The 24,431-nt window shown below is 36.4% G+C and overlaps 1 protein-coding gene across 3 annotated transcripts in view; it reads left to right on the top strand.

Moving 5' to 3' along the window:
• Positions 1–24,431, top strand: part of LOC106076280 (pleckstrin homology domain-containing family G member 4B-like) — a 129,257-nt gene that overhangs the window by 8,490 nt on the left and 96,336 nt on the right. For 2 of the 3 annotated variants that reach the window (XM_056034850.1, XM_056034851.1), the window contains exon 2: positions 1,616–1,807. In XM_056034850.1, the coding sequence (XP_055890825.1) occupies positions 1,616–1,807 (192 nt within the window). Of the gene's footprint in view, positions 1–1,615; positions 1,808–6,717; positions 6,901–24,431 lie in introns of those variants that run through there. The other variant, XM_056034854.1, reaches the window with a different exon arrangement.

Genomic DNA, 24,431 nt, shown 5'->3' with positions numbered 1-24,431 from the left:
TAGCATGGAGGTTTATGTGGGTTAAACATATTTTTTTATTTTCTTGGACATTGTGACCTAATAACAATGTTTTGATGATAATAATGGTTTAATGCATGCACCAAGCATTCACATCATCTTAAAAGTAGCTGCTCTCTTTGTTTTTATCTTTCTGCAAGAGATTTATTCACTGACTATGGTAGGTTTTCAGATTTGTAATACTATTTTTAATTATAAACATGTAATAATATTGCATTAATGGAAAAATGGTAAGATACAACGACATATCTATGCATAAAAAAAGGGGGGGACTTCTTCCTCAATCCTATTTTTATGTTGGAGCGTTCAGATGACTAGACCAATATATGAGATAAACTGCTCAGTGGTTTCCAAATCAGGGAGCTCACCATATAGTTTTCTTTCTATTGGGGTGTTTTGGGGCCATTGTCTTGTTTGGGCCTCTTGGTGAAGATTGCAGTTTTGAAGGACATCTTCAGCATATTTCACTTGGTGGAGGGGGGGGGGGTAAAAAGTGAGCATTATTTATAGTTTATGCTTCAATCCAGAGTAAGGTGGGTGAGGGTATGAGGATGTCTACAGGAAGCAATATAAAACTTTCTTTCAAAGGTCAAGTGGATTATAATGACATATTCTGTTCACATCTGGAACTTTTTGTGTTCAAACCAGATTATGACAGTGTTGGAACAGTCACATTATGATGTTTGACCAAAAGAATAAATGGACAAACTATTTTTATTTCTAACCTCAGGTGTGGATATTGTAAAAAATGAGTTTCATTTATGATGTAATAATTAAAAAACAACAACTAACTTCTATATGAAATAGAAAAAAACACATTGATTCCATGCAAACATTTAAAAACACACTAAACACGTTTCTAGAAAATAAAAAAAGTTAATAATATCCTTGCAATGTCTGAAGTATTTTGACCTAAACCTTTTGTTTTGCAACAGCTGTGAGGAAGTCTACGTAAGGTTCAATTGACCTTTGATCATGTTGGATACTTTCTAACTTGAAGTGTCTCCATTGTTTAAACTATTACATTTTCCAGACTTCTGAGGCATCTAAGAACTTGACCATGACTGAAGAATGCGTCTGTGAAACTATTTTGTTTGATTTTATGTTCATTTCATATTGTCTTGAATGTTGTCATTGCTACTGGGGTCGTGGTCTATATAGACTCCTAGCTCTTTTTCTGATGCTGCCAGACTTTGCCTTACACAATGAAGCATCTTTGCATTTTTTATTTTTTTGTTTTTTTTGAGGCGGGTCAAAGGTAACAATCACTGAGTACTAGGAATCTAAGAATATTATATTTTTCCATTTATCATTGTACATTATCATTGGGAAGAATGTATTAAAGCAAAGTTTATATTAGTGGGAAAACTATATGATTATTTCTTGATCTTGAGTTTTTCAATACAGCTTAAGACCGAAGAATTCTTGTTGTCATGTATGACATGTTCTGTGTTGAGATTGAGACTTTTATCAGGAAAAAAAAATTTGTTCTTTATTTTATCAGCAGCAAAAGCCAAAGATTGTGATCTCAACCCAACATATACAAAATAAATATCAATGTGTATCTTTGATTCAACATTTCTCTTGTGTTGTATAGGAGAGCCCATGTTCAGTGCTAGACATTGATGAAATCCTGTCCTCCACACTGGGAGCCCTGTATGGGAGGGCCACCCCAGCTATCATCAAGCAGGCCAAGGAGGTTCTCACCAGCAAGTATGGAGGAGAGGTGCACACATTTAAGTCAGAATTTCTTGACCCAGTTCTGGAACTGCTTCATCAAGTCTTGGAGGTAAGTCACCAGACTTTTTTTTTCATGCCAATAACCTCCGAGATGTGTTCTTTCTTTCTCAGTGTGCCTTTTTTTTTTTTATTGCTTTTACATGACACATCTGTCTCATAAACCACTTTGTCTCATTTAAAAAAGGCTTTTTTTTTTCTATCTCCCATACTCTTTTCTTGTATTGTTGTTGCATTGTAATGATTTAGCAGCTATTGCCTAAAAACCAACAACTCTTTTTTTGATAAATATATCAACCATTTTTTTACAAAGCTTATATCAACTCACTCTGTCTGTCTTTCTATCTGTCTGTCTGGTCAAAAGTGTGTACATGTTATTTCTCCCACACCCATTCTCGGATCAAGTTGAAACTTTGCACAATTATTCTTTGACATAGACAAGATTAATTTTTTAAAAAGTAATCAATTAGTCAATTAATTACTGGTAATAAATTATTTTGTTTGAAACCAAAATATACTTCAGTATACTTCAGTATTCACAGACATGGCTAAATTTGTTGGGTTTAGACCCTTTAAATAATTGTTAACACTATTTCTTTCTCACATATTCTTCAATCAAGTTGATACTTTAAACCAGTGGTTCCCAAACTTTTTTGTCTTGTAGACCCCATGTTTTCTGGTTTTTAGTAGAAACCCTGCTTAACTTATATTGCATTTTTGCACATTCATAAACAAATTAAATTTTTTAAACTAATTTCTAACTGCAGTGAGTCGAAGAGTGAAAAGTAATGTAAAGCTACACCATAAGTTAGAGAGATCTATCCTTTTTACACATAAATTTAAACCAATTAAAATAACAAATTAATATGTATTGCTGGAATCACCATACACATTGGAAATGTTTTGTTTTTGCATGTTCATCATCCGTTTCTACGGATATTGTTTCATATAGGAATTTGTTGTTCTATGAAGTAGTACTTCAAACATTTACTATTAATTAATTAATTTGCCTTTTGTATTATTGTAAAAAGTGTTCGCCAAAAGCATTTTGTTGTGTATTTCTTGATCTTTCACGTTTGGCTCAAATATTGGGCCCGCGGAGCTGTTTTCACTAACATGAGAAGGGGCAAAGGTGAGTTACTGGCGCCTAAACCAGTAAGCTTCGGGCAGGAGGGACTCGTTAGCCTTGGCTTTAAAGTCATGACTTGCTGAAATGAAATCCACTATTGTAGACCCCCATGGACATCTCACAGACCCCCAATTTACTTTTTCTCTTTGGTAGACCCCTTGGAAGTCTTTGTAGACCCCTGGAATCACTGCTTCAAACAATTATTTATTGTACCTAACAAAACATGAATCAATACTCAATTAGTCAATTAATCATTGGTAGTTGATTATTTTGTTTGATATTGAACAAGGGAAAGTAGAGCCCAAGTTTTGTGCTTGATCAAGATGATTTAAAGATACACTTGTTTTTATATAGAAGGAAAATAAATTAGGATTACTGTCATCAGGATAAATATTCTCCATCATCAATTAAAAACTTGGAGCATGGTCAGCAATGACCCATGCAATAGTTTGACTCTTTACGTTATAGAATTTTTCTAATCAAGTTCATATAAATATATCTCTAATATCTTTTTATTATAGTAATCAATATGAATATATTTAATAAAACCAACTTTAATTGTAGAACTGTGTGAGATTATATGCTCCTGTTAAAAAAATATGTGTCCATTGATTCTAACATGCTAAGTTAAATAATCAACTCAAAGACATAAATGTCATCATGCAGTGTCTGTTGTGTAGTGTACATTGGATAATTTTGTACAACTGTATGTCACTTTAAAGAAACTCTATGGCTTGCTAATTGATTGCTTACTGAGGTCATGAACTCCAGCTGGTTCAATGGTCGAGCCCATTATATTTATAAACTTTGAATGCCCCAAGCTTTCATCAGTTCAAGTGTCCTTAATGTTGTCAGACCTAGCTTAGTGATTGTTGTGTCTCAATGGAAAGATGTTGACATCAGCCATCTTGAGATCAGACTATGTACCTATGACCTACTTAACTGCATTCATTCATTTTCCTTTAGGCACTGTCCTACTTTATATTATCTTTCAGAAACACAATCTTCTTTCAGAAACACAATCTTCTTATCTTTCAGAAACACAATCTTCTTTCAGAAACACAATCTTCTTATCTTTCAGAAACACAATCTTCTTATCTTTCAGAAACACAATCTTCTTATCTTTCAGAAACACAATCTTCTTATCTTTCAGAAACACAATCTTCTTATCTTTCAGAAACACAATCTTCTTATCTTTCAGAAACACAATCATCTTATCTTTCAGAAACACAAATCTTCTTATCTTTCAGAAACACAATCTTATCTTTCAGAAACACAATCTTCTTATCTTTCAGAAACACAATCATCTTATCTTTCAGAAACACAAATCTTCTTATCTTTCAGAAACACAAATCTTCTTATCTTTCAGAAACACAATCTTATCTTTCAGAAACACAATCTTCTTATCTTTCAGAAACACAATCTAAGATAATTTATATCTTCGGCATTAAGTACTATTCCTTGGATTGAAACGTTGGCTATCAGTCTTGGGGGGGGGGGGGTAGGTCATCTGTTTCTTTGTCCAACGGTTAATAAGCAAGGTGTTATGTGGCTAGCACAATGACCAACTGCCTTGACTTTCCCCAACCAAAGTCATTTAGAGTTGGGTGGACTCAGGGGCGCGCTAAAAATTCCAGTCTTTATGGAGATTTGAACCCAGGACCTCAGGTTCGGAAACCTTGCTTAGCCACCTTGTCCCACGTCCTGTTTATAGATTATGTAAAATACCAACTTAAAATGTGTCTGAATCGAAACATTCTGCAATAGATATAATAGCGGTGTTAGTCTTTCATCCAACTGCATTCTATTGTGACCTGATGTAAACTGAGATATATAGGTAAGCATTCTAGCTCCTCTGTTATATTGAAATACTTCAAGTGTAGCCTAAAGGGGAATCTAAATCACAACAAGTCTATAGCTTATATAGGGCAGTGGTTCTCAGCCTCACAGAAATTCAGTTGTAGTTTGTATAGGTCAGTAGTAGGTCTTCAAATTTTTTTTTTTTTAAGAACAAGTAACAGAAAGAATTTGTTTTTAAAAAAGACAATTCCTCTATTATGAATCGGATAACTTTTGTAAGAGCGATTACTTTACTCTTAATAAGTAATTAATGATAGATACAAAAATACATTTTTATCCCGCCCTGATTCCCCCCTCTGATAAAATTCCCGGTTATAGGGAATTTATATAAATCTACTCTGAGTGCAATAAAATCCTAACGAAGACAGTGTGCGAAATGTATTTAGTAATGGAAACTCTTGAAACTCTTGAATGAAATACATGCGGAAATACTCGATGACGTTCAAGATAGAAATTGTCTAGATCTCGAGACCAAATTAAATTATTAGATATTACGCTTCAAAAAAGTATAACGGTCAAACCAGAGTTTTCCCGGTGTGACCAATTAAAGAAAAAAAAAGGTAGTAAAATTCAATAGGGAACATAATGTTAAAGGCCATCTGTTTTTTTTTTTTTTTTTTTTGGTCAACGTTTAACGAGCAGGGTGTCACGTGGCCAGCACAACGACCAACCGCCTTTACTTTCTCCGCATAAAGGTGGGTACCCATTAGAGTTGGGTGGACTCAGGGGTGCCCTACAAATTCTGAAATTCAAAATCCCAGTCTTTACAGAGATTTGAACCAAGGATCCCAGATTTGGAAGCCTAGCGCTTAACCACTCTGCCACTTCGCCCCGGTGGCTTATAATTATTTTTTCCCTAAGATGTACATAAACTGTACATACGTTGGATTGCATTAGAAACTAGGTACTGAGTTGATGTGGAGTCAGATGTAGCCTTCTGTTGTTTCCAAAATAGACTTGGTAGGCCTACTTATTTACATGGAGTCAGCGTGCCGATTAATCGCTCTCGAGCCCTCATGAAAAGGCAGCTGATTGGGACATACTTTTTATAATCATCACGTTTTTAAAACTATAACTTATTTAGAATTACTCTTTTCTCCATCTTGGGGTAGTGACATTGTTTAAAAAAAAATTGATTTATCAGTACTAACAATTGCTAAAATAAATATGGTATACCTGTAAACAAAAACACTTCCTTTTTTTTTTGTACACCGGATACACCCAAAAAAAAAAGCGCGCTATTTATAGTTATGAAAATCTCTAATAAATGTGCAATGGGAACTTCAAAAGGGATTTTTTTTTTTTATATTCAGAAGAAAGGAAACAAATTGTTCTGTTTTGTGATAGGTTTTTTTTTTTTTTTTTTACTTTCTTCCCCGATATTTTTTTTTTGTTGTTCACCTCTGCTGAAAGAGCTGTCTAATTGAGATGAAATGTTAGATCTGTATCTCTTCCAGCCTAGATCTCTTCTCGTCTGTGATCCATCTATTTCAGAGTGGCCTCCCTTCTACCTCGTCACGTTTGGGATTGAAACAGAGGCTGTGCTATAAGCATTGGACAAAGGAGGGTCTCTTTTGGACCGAACCCGTCGCAATGGTTGACGTGGTTGGCATTTGTGAAATAACGCCCTGATCTCGCAACCCTTTCTGTCTGCTACCTGTAGCACCCTCCTTCCCTTGCAATCCCCCCCCCCTTTATTTTTTAGTCTCCCTCTCTCTCTCTAGCCAAAACTGGGTCTCTGGGACCACCAATATATGCAAAGCAAAAATAGGGTGGGGGTGGGGGACGACGTAACTGAAAGACTTGACCTTATTCGCTTGACTATCTAAAGTGTAAGCCTATTGAACCTGGGGGGGGGGGGGGGGGGGCTGGTGATGAGGGAGTGGGGGGGGGGGGGGGAGGGGGACTGCAAACATGGACTATCAAAGGTAGAGCGTATAGTAGTTTGACTTATGCGCCACTTATACTACAGGGGCTGTTGGTCGCCCCTCCCTTGCAGTGTATACTTTCTCGTAGATTGCGTGGATGTGTTATTCTTAACTGGATAGCGCTCTGGGGTACTCAGGATGTAGAGGCGTTTTATTTTATTGAACTAAATCTTCTTAGGATTGAACTCTCTAGATGCATGCGCTTTGAAACAAGATAGATCTTCGTTTGTAAGTTGATCAAAAACTTTTTTTTTCTTTCTTTAGTAGTCTAAACAATTTGATAAGAGACATGAACAAACAGGCTGGTGTTCAAGAAATAAGAGTAATAAGAGATAGACTTTTCTAAAGACGTTAGGGACATGAACATCTTGCCTTTCAGTTCTCATTGGAGGGCTGTGACAAACCAAGAGGAGGGGGAGGGTATATCTTCGTACAACTCATTTGTCAAATTGTGATGTGTTCGTCAAATTGTGATGTGTTCGTCTAATTGTGATGTGTTTGTCTAATTGTGATTTGTTCGTCAAATTGTGACGTGTTCATCAAATTTTGATGTGTTCGTCTAATTGTGATGTGTTCATCTAATTGTGATATCTTTGTCAAATTAACATGTGTTCGTCAAAATATGATGTGTTCGTCAAATTATGATGTGTTCGTCAAATTATGATGTGTTCGTGAAATTGTGATGTGTTCATCTAATTTTGATGTGTTCGTCTAATTGTGATGTGTTCATCTAATTGTGATATCATTGTCAAATTATGATGTGTTCGTCAAAATATGATGTGTTCGTCAAATTGTGATGTGTTTGTCTAATTGTGATGTGTTCGTCAAATTGTGATGTGTTCGTCAAATTGTGATGTGTTCGTTTAATTGTGATGTGCTCATCAAATTGTGATGTGTTTGTCAAATTGTGATGTGTTTGTCAAATTGTGATGTGTTCGTCGAATTGTGATGTTTTCGTTTAATTGTGATGTGTTCATCAAATTGTGATGTGTTCATCAAATTGTGATGTGTTTATCAAATTGTGATGTGTTCGTCAAATTGTGGTGTGTTCGTCAAATTGTGATGTTTTTGTTTAATTGTGATGTGTTCATCAAATTGTGATGTGTTTATCAAATTGTGATGTGTTCGTCAAATTGTGGTGTGTTCGTCTAATTGTGGTGTGTTCGTCAAATTGTAACGTTGTCCAAGGCTTCCATAATCTATAATTATAAAATAAATAAATAAACACTCTTTCCTCGACGCTCATGTAATTGATAGATATCACCTGCTAGTTCACTTTTTCAGTAATACATGTACATCAATATTACATCAATATTTCATCATTATAACACGTCTTACATCAATATTACATCAGTTCCTCACCAAAATTACCTAATTTTAATATCAATATTACATTAGTCTTACACCAATATTACATCAGTTCCTCACCAAAATTACCTAATTTTAATATCAATATTACATTAGTCTTACACTAATACTACGTGTACGTCAATATTACATCAGTTATGCATCAACGTTACACCGGATTTACATAAATATTAAATTAGCTTAATTAGCTTTAAATATATATCGATATATAACATCATTACTATTGATATATTGCATCTGCATTACAATAGTAGGTAGCTTGTTTTTTTTGCTACGCGACGTTTTGTAATTCTTTTTATAATCTGCTACTTTTAAAATAAAGAATCCACCTTTTATTATTTTTTTTTAAAGTCAAGACACATTCTCGGTCACAAGAAATAGCTAGTTCTAATCTTGAAAAGATTTTTTTTCTAATTCCTGTTTTAGTTTAATGCACAATACCAGTGCCTATTAAATGCACAATTTGCAGTGCCTAGTTAACGCATAATACCGGCACCTTATTAAAACAGAAAGTAGCATCAGGATAAATAAGCGGTATATAAGACAAACTCTTTCTCCATCTGGCTGATGGCTGTGGTAATGTTATGCCTACAGTCCTCTAACTGAACATCTAGATCATATTATTTTATGAAGACATCTTTAGTGACATGATGTTGATCAAACCTTCTTCAGACATGTTTATCTAGTCCGAAGGTCTCAATTATGTAACCTTTTGGTCACAGACTGTGTTCCTCCATCCTGATACAGAGTCACTCGAGCCCCATTCAGAGGGTTTCTATCTTGCTTAACTATCAAAGTATGATAACTAGAGACTTTAAATTTTCTTAGAAAACAAAATACGAAGACATTGGATACATATCAGCACATTTTTGGGTATATACGTTGATTGCAGTTAAATCACATTGACTTTATCATATTTTACTGTCCCAGACGGTCTACAGTACAAGTGGCTATATCTCTAATAGGAAGAATGCTATAAAACCTTATAGTTGTAATGTAACTGTTGTATAGATTTACACTTGATGTTTAGTATGCTTTGTCTGCATGGCCTCATGGTGATTCCGAGTTAAAGCTTCCGAGGTCACGATCACCTTGCTAGCCATGATTGTCATATAAACACCAGAGTGTCTCAAACATATAAATAGATGTGTTTAAGTTTTAGACAACCACAGACAATAGGAGCTGAAGATAATAGTGTGAGAAACATTTGACAAAGCTTCTTTTTTTTTAAATTGCCTCACAGCTTCAGTCACAAAATGGTGCACTGTTTCCAAACTTTTAGTAGAATTTCGTCATTAGGTAAATCAGAGTAATCTGCTCTTTGTTTACATTTTGACTTCAATATTTCAAAGACACGTTGACATTATGATATACATTTAATGAGAGAAAAAAAAAAGAAGAGCAAGCGATGTCAAGAAATGTTGAGGGCGATATATTGAAATCAATAGAAAAATGTAAATGAAAAAGGTTGGAGAGATTTTGAATTACAAAAAAATACAAACGAAACAATCTTTACAACGAAACAATCTTTACAACCAAACAATCTTTACAACCAAACAATGATTACAATGAAATAATGTTACCAACCAAACAATGGCATTGATCAGTGTTGCCTACTAAATGACCAAAGGACTTTTTTCTATATGCGGACGAGGTTTGAAATTCGTTTCTGAAGTGCTACATAACTGCATACAAATTATTACAATCTTTTTAAAATACCTAGCTTATCAAGACTTCCGTATTTTGTGTGCCGGATACACATAAGACTCCATTTATGGAAATACTCCAAACCTTCTCTTAGGTACAATGTAGTGACATGGTTGAATGTTGAAAGTAAGAGCTGACCCTCCAGCTGTACACACCAAAATTCTCCTAAGGGTTCATATCCCCAGCTAGGGGAGATAATGTGAAGGCAGTCTTTGCTTATCACTTTGTTTATACCCACGCAAAACTCGTGGAATCAACTTGCCCGAGGGACATCTTTGTAGAGCGTTTAATTTGGGAACGGCATTTTTTGCTGTTTTTATTATGTGTTTTTTCCCCAATATATAATTCCCCTCTCTCCCTCTCTCTCTCTTCATCTCTCTCTTTTGTTTTTCATCTCTCTCTCTCTCTCTCGGGCGCACGCACACACACACACACACATACAGAAACACACAATTCATGAAACTTGACGCCACCTATTCTAAAGAGTGCAGCTTTTCAGTATGAACTCTCCCTATACCTGTACTCTTTTGCCCCTATTTATGTTTGAACGCTTGTTGAAACTTCCAAGACGTTATGATATTTTCGACATTAGAATACAGGAACACTCCACTTTATCGTAAGTCATACGAATATACCAGTGTCACTCTAGGTCCATTATATCGACATCTACATCTCTATAAATCTAGGTGTGTTTCGGGGCTTAAATTTTTAAGTGTTTCTGATCATGTCTTCTGTTTGGCAATGAATGAAAAGTTTTGCCCAACCTCTCGTTCTCTTGATTCTTATTACGAACTTGCCCCTTGCCCTAGATTTATGAACATACATGTTCACCTTATTTAGTACAATTGTGTGGCGAGGAAAAGGACACGATTTTTAGATTTATATTTGTTATAACTGGTATCATTATACGTAGTCCTCTATTTCTTAACAGAGTGTCTCTTCAGAATAAAATGTATTTTAAAAAAATGTCTCTTCACTTCATACAAAGCAAGTTGCTGTCAGGCTGTAGTATTTACACAGTCAAATTTCAACTGTTCAATTTCGTTGTAGATGAAATGGGATTTATATTTCCGAAACTCATTCAGACCTAAGTCTTAACACGTAACATAGTCCTATTAGGTTTCATAACATTTTGCAGATATAAGTGGCAGATTTCAGACAGATATTTCAAATTGTGTAGGGACTTACATTCAAATGAATATATTTTCAACCAAACAGTTAGACATGTATTTATCAGAAAACGCCTTTTCAACTGGCCATGAAGGTAATTTGTAGTATTATTAGACCAATAGGAAACGAGTATATAATCACGTGAGTGCACACTTGTAAATCTGGCAGACGTGAAGCTCTGGCATTATGGAAAGAAAACAAAATGATTCGACGAGACTAAAATGTCACGTATGTCTAATTACACGAGTGTGTCACATTGACATGAGCCTCAGATATTTGTTGGATAGACGGCTACATGAATAACGTGAAGTCCTTGCAGTGGGTGAGAGAAACATATTAAGGTGAAAATATTTTCGAATATCTATGCTACTGTTTGAAAAGTCTTTGCCGAAGAACTACAAGATTGAAAGCTCAGTCTCATCCTTGTTACTTACAGAGTTGTCCTTCCCGATCGTCTGCTACACTAGTTTTAAACTTTTGATGCTGGTGAGCTCATTTTAAAAGTGGCAACGATTGGAGCAGCACCGGATGTTGTGTACACGTTGATCTTGGTGAAATTCACTAATGCACCCTCCAGAAAGATGTCAGTGGCTCTCTCATAGTGCTTTTATTTTAAGAATGGCGTCTTTACCATTTCACTTTCTATTTTCTAGGTTGAGCCTAACTACGTCAGAGATAAGACTTAAGACATAACCTATTATACCTTACAGTGATAGTATGGCTTGTGCATACGTAACGTTGATCCTAGATCGCTAGACTCAAGTTTAAGATTGCATTTTTTTGTGTCCGTACTGCAGCGTTTGTAACAGGGTATGGTTGATCTGAGAACTTAATATCATACCACATAATTGAGCAACCTTCACGATTTATTATGTTATTGAATGGATTCAAGACCGCCGTCTGTTACAAACACGTCAAATAGCCGGAGTTCAAATGAATTGCTTCGCCATTGAATAGACAAGACTTCTTATAGAGACACGCTGGAGGCACTATATTGTCTACCATTCAGAGCGCCATGTAGCGTGAAAGGGCCCTATCTGTTGGGGGCCAGGACTAGTTTCCTGTTTGTCTCCCCCGTGTCGACGACGGGCCTGCATGTTGTCTTAAAACTTACTGCTACCGGAGCTAGGACTCTTGTGGACTTTGTTGTTTCTTATGGACCATTTTACTGCTACTTTAAAATGATTTTCTTTAACTTTAAAGAGCAGCGTTGTTGACAACAGTTCTCACGCATGTAGGGGCAGGGGTGGACATGGGTTCGTGTTCTCGTGGAGATGCAGATCACTTTTCTTGGTACCCCGTCAAAATAGCGCGGACAAAATAGCGCGGACAAAATAGCGCCGACAAAATAGCGGCGACAAAATAGCGCCGACAAAATAGCGCCGACAAAAATAGCGCAGAAAAAAATATATTTTAGTCATTTTGCAGGAAACACTTTAGATATCTTAAAACATAAATAGGCACAAATCACAATAAGGTAAAATGAATTATTTCAAAATATAGCATTTATTTACATTATAAAAGTGTACTGTAAAAACACGCAAAGACACTTGTCAAATTTACACATACACACACACAAACTTTCACAAAGATTGTAGGAAATGTCACGTAGAACTTCCATCAATGACTTGCTTCCGTACATTGGCAATATAGCTTCAAGTCGTCTGTTAAGTTGGACTGGAGGTACTTTGTCTTGCTTGCAGCTTTACTTCGTTCTCCAGCATTGTACCTCAGAATCTTGTTCCCAGTGTTCTCTTGTTCTCTGAGGAAGTGAGAGATTAACTTGTACACATTAGGGTGATGACCGTCAATAGTAAGCTGAATGCATGGTACTATCTCTCCACTGAATGGTTTGTTCGTGGTTGATTGTCCTGCACACGATCTCTAACATTCCATTATGCTATCGAAATCTTGGAGTCACTCTGCGGTCTCATCTCTGGCGATCAATATTGTTGTCCTCGCAATAGTCATACAAATTACTTATAATCCGGTACTTTTATACACATCATATATAAGTCCGCGCTATTTTGTCTTGCGCTATTTTGTCGGGAAATTTCGCGCTATTTTGTCGGCGCTATTTTGTCCGCGCTATTTTGACGGGTCACCCTTTTCTTGGTACATCGGGTCTAGACTGAATTTCCTATGTTAACCCAGCTCGCAATGGCTACCTCACCTCAGAGTGGTTGTGTAAATCACACCATAAGTCAGTGGTAAAGATGCATATCTTTGTCAGTGTTTACACTGTCTTTAAACTATGGTTGTAAAACACTGATGATTAAGTTACTCTTCTAAAGGTAAAGTACAAATATTGACGGCTTTATACATCCATCAAATGCTGGGCAGAATCGGAAAAAGCTTATTTTTTTTTTTAAAGTCATAATTCTGAATATTCAAGAATCGAACCCACGTCGCTTGTCAGTCTTCCTCCTACTTTAACGCGCCGCTAGCTTGTTCTATTAGAGATATCTGAATGTAGAAAAATAGTTCCGCCATATTTTTAAAAAGTTTAACAAAATGATTGGTATGTTCACTTGAGGGTACATTCGGTTCGTGGGTGGTAGTTACCTCCCTCCTGCTGCATTCAGTGCGTGGGTTGTATGATGTACAGTTCATAATGTGTTCAGTGACTTAGATCCACTGGGTGACTACAGCAGTGTTTCCCAAACTGTGTTCCGCGGAACCCTAGCGAGGCCTGAATAGGGTGTTCCACGAACTACTGAAATAATTAACTAGTAGGCCTGAATAGGGTGTTCCACGAACTATTGAAATAATTAACTAGTAGGCCTGAATAGGGTGTTCCACGAACTATTGAAATAATTAACTAGTAGGCCTGAATAGGGTGTTCCACGAACTACTGAAATAATTAACTAGTAGGCCTGAATAGGGTGTTCCACGAACTATTGAAATAATTAACTAGTAGGCCTGAATAGGGTGTTCCACGAACTATTGAAATAATTAATTAACCTGTAGGTTACCACGCGAACTAACCTCTATGAAAACAAGCAGTGTGTTCCACTAAATACTAAAATATGCGATGTGTTCCGTTAAAGAAAAAGTTTGTGAAACACTGCACTAGAGTCATTCTGCACTCCATCCCGTAGACGGACGACTTGCCCTGGAGCGGGGCTCATCTTTGAGTGCCACGTCATGATTCCTCTCACAACAACCAGTAGATGGCACGGACTTAACAGCTTCCTTTTCAACTGGCTGTCGGCTGTCTCGACGTACAGTCTCGGGTCCTTGATGTGTACAGACCAGACTTAGAGCAGGCTTACATCGTAATGCAACAGCTTTCAACTTTCTCAGCGTTTCGTCTCTTATCAAATTTTAAACTTTGAGCTTGTCCAAAGTTGGACTTCATCTGCACTGTTTCCTTGTCTTCTGGGTGTAACTTGGTGTAACGCTTTGATATAATGGATGAATGGAAGTCATTCAATGGATTACAAGGTTCGAATGTTAATGATGATGTGGTAAGATTCAGGGTTGTTTGGTCTGGGACATATGGCGTATTAGGAAAGAACTTAGAATCACTGCCCATCCTCTCTCTTTGCGACTTTTTTTTTTTTTTTTTTCAAACTTTTTTGAAGATTAAAAAAAATAATTTCCTACCAAATAAATTGATTAAAAGGAAAGATTTAAATTAAAAACTACTCCCTCCCCCTTTCCAAATCTGATTAAAGTTTTTAAAGCTTGCAATGAGCTGTTTTATAGAGAAAAAAAAACGTTTTACTTTCTGACCGTGGGAGCACAGAGATCTTCCTACGATGTTCTGCTTCACTCATTTCAAGACTTTACATTTCTTTCTCGTCCAGTCCGCTGCCTGCTAGATTTTACTTAAAGTATAAGAGTACCGTGTTCAGGCCAACGAAGGCTTAAGTCATGTCAAGTGCTTTATTTGATTTTTTTAAAAAATGTTTTATTTTCTTTATGAGGTTGATACTCGACGCGTTACGAGAAAAGGGAAAAAACCCGGGGTGGGTGGGAGCTGCTCATTCTGTAGAGAATGTTGGCCAATAATTTTTGTATTTCACTTGATATCAAAGTTGACACGTGTGAGTGACCACAAACTAAACACGTTCATGGATCTACTGAAGCCACTTCTTGGGATTTATTCATTGAAGTAGCCATGAAAATGCTGTGGACTTTAAAAAACAGGATTCAGAAACATAGATTTTAGTATTACAATGTTTGTATTTCCCCCCTCGATGATAAACTGATGAAATGTGTTCGCAGTCTAGAATAGTACATAATCCTCGTTCTATGTGCATGCTCGCGTGAACCAGTTGACAAAAGTATTTAAGTCTGCCAAGTAAATACATAGTCATAGAGATTAGGCCAGAAAATACACTTTGACACATGGATTCGAATTTAGATAGTACACAGCTGAACTTATTGGAAGTAACATTTCAATAGAGAGTTGAAGAAAAGTTTGAATAGAAAAGATATTTAAAAAGAGAGATAGAGAGTTTAATTATCTTCTCTTTTGGAGTATGTCTGCAATTTATAAGATAAAAGTTGAGTTGAAATAGTCTGTAAAGAAAAGATGTGTAAAAAAAGAATTTAAATATACCGTAAAGAAAAGATGTTTAAAGAAAGAATTGAAATATACTGTAAAGAAAAGGGTTAGTTGAAATATACCGTAAAGAAAAGATATTTAAAGAGAGAGTTGAAATATACTGTAAAGAAAAGATATTTAAAGAAAGAGTTGAAATATACTGTAAAGAAAAGATGTTTAAAGAAAGAGTTGAAATATACTGTAAAGAAAAGATGTTTAAAGAAAGAGTTGAAATATACTGTAAAGAAAAGATGTTTAAAGAAAGAGTTGAAATATACTGTAAAGAAAAGATGTTTAAAGAAAGAGTTGAAATATACTGTAAAGAAAAGATGTTTAAAGAAAGAGTTGAAATATACTGTAAAGAAAAGATGTTTAAAGAAAGAGTTGAAATATACTGTAAAGAAAAGATGTTTAAAGAAAGAGTTGAAATATACTGTAAAGAAAAGATGTTTAAAGAAAGAGTTGAAATATACTGTAAAGAAAAGATGTTTAAAGAAAGAGTTGAAATATACTGTAAAGAAAAGATGTTTAAAGAAAGAGTTGAAATATACTGTAAAGAAAAGATGTTTAAAGAAAGAGTTGAAAAAGTCTGTAAAGAAAAGATGTGTAAAAAAAGAATTTAAACATACTGTAAAGAAAAGATGTTAAAAGAAAGAATTGAAATAATCTGAGGAGGGGGGGTGTTGATTGCGCTGGGAGGAACATGGAAAGTAAGAAAAAAAAACGAATGTAGAGAAGAGTGAGAGAGTGAAAGAGAGAAGGAACTTATTAAGATGGAGAGAGAGAGAGAGAAAGAAAAGAGCATAGAGAGAGAGAGAAAGAAGAAGCAGAAGAAGAAATGATGGTGTGAGAGAAACTGAACAAAGGAGAACGTCGTAGACTTGTACATGAATGAACGTCCTGAGTAGAAGGAGGACTCGATGTGACGTGGAAGGCTAACCTGGCCCCAGAAACGTGGATTTGTCATGCGTTGACCTGAAGATGTGGTCCCATAAAGGTCATTAGTTGCCGTTTCACGCTTGGCCGAGCACAATTAGTAAGCCCTAGCCGCGACATTTCATGTATATCGTAATTGTTCTTAGACCAACTATATTAGCTGGTGTCAACATAGATTTGGCCATGCACACTGTGATGTACTGCTGTTTACGCCTAAAATATTTGACCAAGAACTACATGATCTATTTCTGGTTTCAATGGGAATATTTGGCCATTTATTTCATGATGTATTGCTGATCACACCGAGAATGTTAGGCCAAGTACTTGACGATGTATTGCTTGTTCCATCGAGATTATTTGGCCAAGCACTTGACGATATATGGCTGGTTTCACCGAGAATATTTGCTGATTACACCAAATAGGCCGACTTCACGAAATATTGCTGGTTACACCGAAAGTAGTCGATTGTATTCTTTTCTTCTTGTTTCTTTACTTTAGTAATTTACCAAACTATAACATACTTTAGTAATTTACCATACTATATATATTGAGTAGCAACTATATACTAAATGACATCATTCAGCGAGGTCTCTAAACTACAGTTCTCAATCAAACTCTTTCATTCATTTTAGTCTGCACTTTGGCAACATTAGCTTTTCATTGATCGGATTGGGTGCTGCCTAAATGAAGGGCTTGAGCTCGAATCCTAATCTAGTCTTGCAATTTTTACAATGCTTATATCAATTCACGATGTCTGTCTGTCTTTGTGTCTGTCCAAAAGTTTTGTTCTCCTACACCCAATCTCGGATCAAGCTGAAATGTAGCACATCTATTTCTTTTATATGTCAACACAATAATCAATAAAACAGTCTGCGTTGACTAACTATTGGTAATAAATTACTTTGCTTGGTATGTTAACTCTTTCTCTCCTAACTGACGATACCAGCGTTGATTCCACCAGAATGTGGTAAGTAATTACGGAGAGAAAGAGTAAACAAGATAAAGAAATAGTACTTGACTGAAATGGTGATATAAGCTGAATCCCCTTTATATTAGGCCGCCGTCTCAGACTTAGTGAACACAAACATGAAATAGAAACAATAGATAACTTTAAAATCTTCCATGTTCATAGACTCTTCACTAGCAGAGTGGTTAACGCGTTGGCTTGAGAAAACTGAGAAGGCTTTAGCCTATAAGTTTGAATTAAGGTTGCTCCCTTTTTTTATAAAATTTATTTTTATAATTACAGTTTTATTGTTAGTCAAGATTTTTACAAATTTAATTACATGACTGATCCAAACTAATTAATACAAGTACGCTTAATATAAGCTTTTTTTTTTTCATGTTGGTTTTGAGTTTTGACAGAGTTGTGTTTACTGAATGGGTTTGTAAAGTTATCATGCGTACATGGAAACCCATTGGTCATCATAAAATCATTTGATATATAAGATAAATATTCAAAAGAATGGAAGCAGCTGTATAATTGTATGCTGTCTGGTAAGGTGTGTAGCTATCTCATTGATTTGTATTCAATCATTTGAATGTTGAAGTATAAAACTTAAAAGCAAGAGAAAAGATTCAGGCTGCGAGACAAACATGGCTGACACTGACGAGAGAAACAATCTTCTTCCTCTGGGATAATCAAGTAGCCAGCAACGACCTTGAATATGGAACCACTATTTATCGATTAGTTACACCCCCCGTGACCCCCCCCCCCCCCCCAGCATCTTGGGCGACTTTCCAGAAATCCGTCTTTGTCCCTTCTCCTCCCCCCCCCCCTCCCCAGCTATGTCCAACCCACACGAACACACCAGCGGCTATTCGGCATGTTTAATTTTGGCAGTTGTCGCCCCTGACTATGAAATCAATTCTGCTAACGCCATGTTTCAACTTAATTACATTTCCAGAGACGCGGGAAACCTACTTAAAAAGTTCCACCCATTTTGTCCGTTACTGTAATGTAGTCCTAGATAGACTTGCTGTTAAGGATTTCATTTTGGTCTTTTATGTGATGTAGCTTGACCTCTCGTACAAACTTGAATGTTTGAGTGTGGTCCTTTTTCTTCTTCTTTCTAACTGTCATAAGAATCGAGTCTATGAATCTTGGAACTCTAGGCCTATGGAAGTTTGTCTCCATCTGACTGTCTTAACTCTTTCTCTCCTAACTGACGATACCAGCGTTGATTCCACCAGAATGTGGTAAATAATTACGGAGAGAAAGAGTTAACAACTGTCTGGGAAAGATCCAACCAGATGTAAATTATGACACTCATATCTCAGAACGCTCGGATAAGAAACGAGGCCAAAGGCCGAGCACATCAGGGAAACTCCCCTATATTCCTTCTCTGTACCACATCAGCAGTGCAGGTGTCCGCCATAACAAATGTCTTATGGGTACGGTGTGTGGATAGTGTTTGTTGTGGCTTTCTTCCATCCCGCCAATGCAGTGGACTCGGTCCTTAGGCACCCCAACGATGTTCTTTTTGCTTCCCTGTTGACCTAATCGTCTCCTGTAACGACTATTTCCACCCGAGCTACGGTGAGACTGAGAAGCAGAGCCCGGGTTTGAGTGTGGTAGATAACTGGGGTTGATGCTGACACCAGTAACTCCTATAGCATGCTAGCTGGTCTCAAACTCTGTCAAAACAATTAAAATAGAAAACATACACGAGGATTTGAACTGAGTCCTTCGTTTAAGTAGCACTAAGTCACTCGTCCTGCTCAATTTTTACCTAGACACAGACTAACATGTCTCAAAAACTGTTAGCAGGAAAAATTACACTGCGGCCTTTTTTCTCGAGTTGTAACCCATTACTGTCTTCATATGTTTATATTTGTTTTTTTCAAATGTCTTAGTCAGGATTGGGTTAATTTTTAGTGGCCCCCGAAAGTGGAAAAGACGCTATTAATAGTGTGTCCGTCCGTCCGTCCCGTTTTTTAAATCACTTGTGCAAGCAGTGTTTTCATAAAAATACACCACTTTTACAACTATTCACTATTAATATTATCAAACACTTATGGCTCTTTATTAGGGGAGACAGCGATTCACCATATTTTTAACACAATAGTGCAAACGGTAGTAGATTTTTTGTCAAATTTTTTTTCTATATTTGTTTTGTTAAGTTATATAAGTTCTGTTATACTAAGTACTATATTTACACACACACACACACAATATTTACTATTTTTTTAAAGAGAAAAAATCTATTTAGTATGCATATAGGTCAGACATAATTTAAAACAACAATTAATAAGTGGTTTTTCATATTATCGCGTGAACTGCAATACGGAATATGAAATGTGGAACACCTAACCAAAGTCGGAAATGTTTTATTCTTGAGGAATAAGAGATTAACCCTTTACAAAACAACTAGATTCATTAGATATTTATTATAAGACATCAGTTAGGCCAGGTTCACATCTAACTTCACATTCACTTTCACATATCCTTTGGACCGCTGGGGCACCACACAAGATCTGTTAACCTTTTTTTTCTCCATTATTTTCTGTCATTTGTCTTTGATAGAATTTCATTCTGATAATATTGAAACTTACCTTTTTACCTGCCTGGGTGGACCACGTCGGGGGGCCGATTTTCAGTTTGTGTTTCTACACAAACTGTCTTTGTAACCTTGTACTTGTTTGAGTTGGATGAAAACAAATGGGAGTAGGTGGGTAATAATAATAATAATAATAATAATCTTTATTGTCCGTATGGAAATTTGTCTTACAATTTGTGCATTACACCAAACAAAAAACATTATAACTATAAGAAACCAAAGTGTACATTCACACCAGACGCACTCATAATTTACATGTGACAAAGTTTATACCAGATTGTTCTTAAAATAATCTTTGCTGCCCTTTTTTGCTGATATAATCAGTATTTGCAGTAAAATTTAGTTTATTGTCTAGGATAGTACCAAGGTATTTAAAGGTGTGCACTATTTTAAAAGTCTCTCCAGCTACAAAAACAATATAATTTTCCTTCTTTTCCCTATGAAAATCGATTATCATTTCTTTGTTGTTTTTTATTACATTTAATAATAAAAATTATCTTTACAGTATTTTTCAATGTCTTCTATTTCTCTGAAATACTCATTTACGTCTGAGCTCTCTGAGAGCAGGGCAAGAAGAGCCGCATCATCAGCGAATTTTGTGAAGGAGCAAAAAGGACTATCGGATTGAAAATCATTGGTGTACAAACTGAACCACAATGGGGATGTTACAGCCACCTGGGGCGCCCCTGTGTTAACTATGCGTTCATTTGATATAACATTGTTTACCCTAACCCTCTGCGATCTCTGGGTCAAAAATTCATTAGCCCATAGTATTATGTATGGACTAATCTTCAACACTTCTTTTCAATGAGTAAATGAAGTTGTATAGTGTTAAAAGCTGATGAGAAATCAATAAAGAACAATCTTACATAAGTGTTCGGTAAGTCCAGATGTTTGTAGACACAATTTAAAATATTTAGATGGATGAACTCTCCACAAGTGTACTTAGCTCCGAGTGAAGCTCCATTGTGGATTGGAGGAGGAAACATTGGGCTGTGTGGGGACTGACTGATTACGTTTGCACGAGAAGAAAACATTTCAGTGTTAAATAGACTAGTTACTGGCCAGCTGAAAAGTCAACGTGTTTTTGTTATGTAAACATGAGTGCAGGGAGAGCTTCAAGTGTTGGACATTCTAGTACAAAATTGAGTTTTTAAATGACATTAAAGTCATTATGATGGCTGGTGCAATAAACTAAGTAATATAGGCCTACGTTCCCATTTAAAAAAAAGGGGGTGGGAGGGTAATTGCTGGATTAGTGCAACCTTGAACTTAATTATTGTCAGCCTGACCTTTGTAAGTTTGCATGGTTATGCGATCAACTTTGTTACTTGCGTTGGCGACAGCGGCACCTGCAAAAAATAGAAAGGGGAGATTATGCTGTACATATTTTAAAGCAGACGGCGTTGTTTTGATCTACCCGCCAAAACATCGTAGACAAGCACTGAGAAGAAATAGTATTTTTGAACAAACAAACAAAAGCGCTAGCCTAATTTTGTTTTTTTTTTGTTTCATTTGTTGTGAGCTTTTAAGTGTAAATAATTAAGAACAACAACAACAACAAATAATATTTGTTTCTTTTCAAGAAATTTCAGCTTGTTAATGTCAGAACTCAAAACGTTGAAATTTAGTAAAAAAAAAAAAAAATTTGGAGTGTGAACTTTAACGGAAGATTCATAAGTTGGAAAGGCCCTTTCTCATTGGGCTCAACATTTGAGTCACATTTAAGTTTCAATAGATTCTGGTTTCATGCTCAAGAAAAGTGAACTGTTTCAATCTCCATGTAAATTTAACTCTTGCTCTCCGTAATTATTTACCACATTCTGGTGGAATCAACGCTGGTATCGTCAGTTAGGAGAGAAAGCGTTAAACAAAAAATGCGCCCAAAACTTTCCAAAATGGACAGAACTCTATGCGTCTAGGGTAGCAAGCTTAATTTCCTCATGCATTAGAACTCTTGTTTAAAAACGATGCAAACCAGAACAGCCTCCGTTAAAAGCGAAAATGCCATTTCAGTAAATAGCGATGTGTTTGATAGATCAATCGTCGTAGAGGACCTGTGACGTGTGCAACGAGCCATTGGTCTCCACTGCCCAAAGGTAGTGACGTCGCAGGTAAGTGTTGAGGCCTGCTATAACGATAGACCTCGGTTTGATGCTGTATTTCAGACATTTCCAACATCTGTAGTTATAGAGCTAAAGCTTTGTTGTCTCAATGGTCCCGGGTTCGTATCCTCCCCTCTGCCACCCTCCCGTCGTCCTGCATTCTAGGAAGTAGATTATCTTGATAAGTAGATTATCTTGATAAGTAGATTATCTTGATAAGTAGATTATCTTGATAAGTAGATTATCTTGATAAGTAGATTATCTTGATAAATAGATTATCTTGATAAATAGATTATCTTGATAAATAGATTATCTTGATAAGTAGATTATCTTGATAAGTAGATTATCTTGATAAGTAGATTATCTTCAACTCTGAAGGAACATCCGAAACATGTCCAAACATTTTACAAACTTTACACCTCCTTTTTTGTCACTGCCCTTTTTGCATTATCCCCAAGCAATAACTTGATCTAGTTGCTAAGTTATCATTGATGTGGGTGTCTTGAGCCATGCACAGCCACAAATCGACGCTACAAAATGTTGATGTTGTCCTGGTATTTGAATCTGTTGAGAAGTTTGTTTCTGCAGTCACCTGGTTTACACAGAGCCATCGAACTTTTGGCTGTTTCATTTCAAGCCTCCACGTCTAATGAACATCAGATATTTCTACATCTGCCCCATGAACTTTGCCTGCACTATGAACTTCAATACAAAGTAGATATATTTATAGATGTTGCCGGCTTCAAAAGAGCTCACAGCTCAGCAGCAATAAAGCTGGCAGTAAGAAGAAGAATAGATGTTGCCGGCAAAGTGCGAAATCCTGGCATATATAGAATGCCTGGCGTTTTTTTTTTTTTTTTTTGGCAAGTAGGTAACATATATATTCATTTCAATAAGAAATCTACAGAATTGTTTTCTTTCGAAAAAACAAACCCACCAATAAACATGAACAGAGATTTTCCATCCATATTAGTTTATAGATAATTTCAGTACTATCAAGTTAAACAACAACAACTTAGATCTCTTTAATTTGTGACAGGTAATAGACAAATGTGATCAATTGAAACTCATTTCTGTGAAATGTTTCGTCGTCTGCTGATTGGTTGGAATAGTGTGTGAGATAAAGGAGGACCTGGTGTCAGCATTAATAGATGGTTGAAATCTCCCCGGAAGCAACTATTGGAAACACTAGCTGGAGGATATTCTGAATTGAAGTGCTTAGAGGTCTGCAGATGAAACAGTGTCTGAAGCCATACACTCATCGGGGCGCCAGTCCATCACTGTGGGGGGATTCTTCCATCTTAATAATGAGTTGGTATTGATTAAAGAAACGCCCACTTTAGGCTTCATCCATTCCTAAACACATTATCTGTCCCTTTCGCGCACCCACCCCTTGGTGCCTGCTCAAAGAAAGGGAGTGGAGCAAATTAATCATGGCGCCCTGCTCCAAAATATCTGTTGACTGGACGTAACGCGCGTCATAATAATGGACAAAACAACAGAGGCTCGTTGTTCATACCAATGCGTTCATTAGATCACACATATCACTGTTCTAGTAATACTGGGTCCCTCGCACACACATCGGTGTGTTAGTAAAAAGTGTGTGGGTTGGTGGGAATTTTCTCTTGGTCCTCATACCAACACGTTGAAACATGGAATGGAAGGAATGTGACGGAAATTGGCATTCGATAAACACTCATTAAGTGCTTGACTCTCCCAGTGATACATCTAAACTATTAGAGTTGATCTAGCAGATTATTTCTGTAAGTCTGCGGCTTTTATCTGACCAAGACCATCGCGCTCTTTGTTTGAATTTTTTTTTTAGGCTTTCACAGCCGTTTCCTTGTTTTTACTTGATAATTGATAATATCGGCGTTAGTGTGATAATGTCTGTGATGCTCAGACATACAGTTACAATTGTTTGACTTAATGTGATCGCGATTGTCAACAAATCTATTTGCCGAACATCGTTTTGGTGTCAACTGAGTTTACCTTGTAGTTGACGTCTTGGCCTTCTGGTTGACTGGTTGATTTAATAACTTGGCCTCTACATTCGATCTACCACCTACTCCACCCTTCTAGTTGACGGGTTGATTTAGTTAACTTGGCATCTACATTCGATCTACCATCTACTCCACCCTTCTAGTTGACGGGTTGATCTAGTAACTTGGCCTCAACATTCGATCTACCACCTACTCCACCCTTTTAGTTGACAGGCTGATCTAGTAACTTGGCCTCTACATTCGATCTACCATCTACTCCACCCTTCTAGTTGACGGGTTGATCTAGTAACTTGGCCTCTACATTCGATCTACCACCTACTCCACCCTTCTAGTTGACGGGTTGATCTAGTAACTT

Source organism: Biomphalaria glabrata, chromosome 7 (assembly GCF_947242115.1).
Source record: "Biomphalaria glabrata chromosome 7, xgBioGlab47.1, whole genome shotgun sequence".
NCBI classification, from domain to species: Eukaryota; Metazoa; Mollusca; class Gastropoda; family Planorbidae; genus Biomphalaria; species Biomphalaria glabrata.
This window is presented reverse-complemented; position numbering and strand designations above follow the sequence as displayed.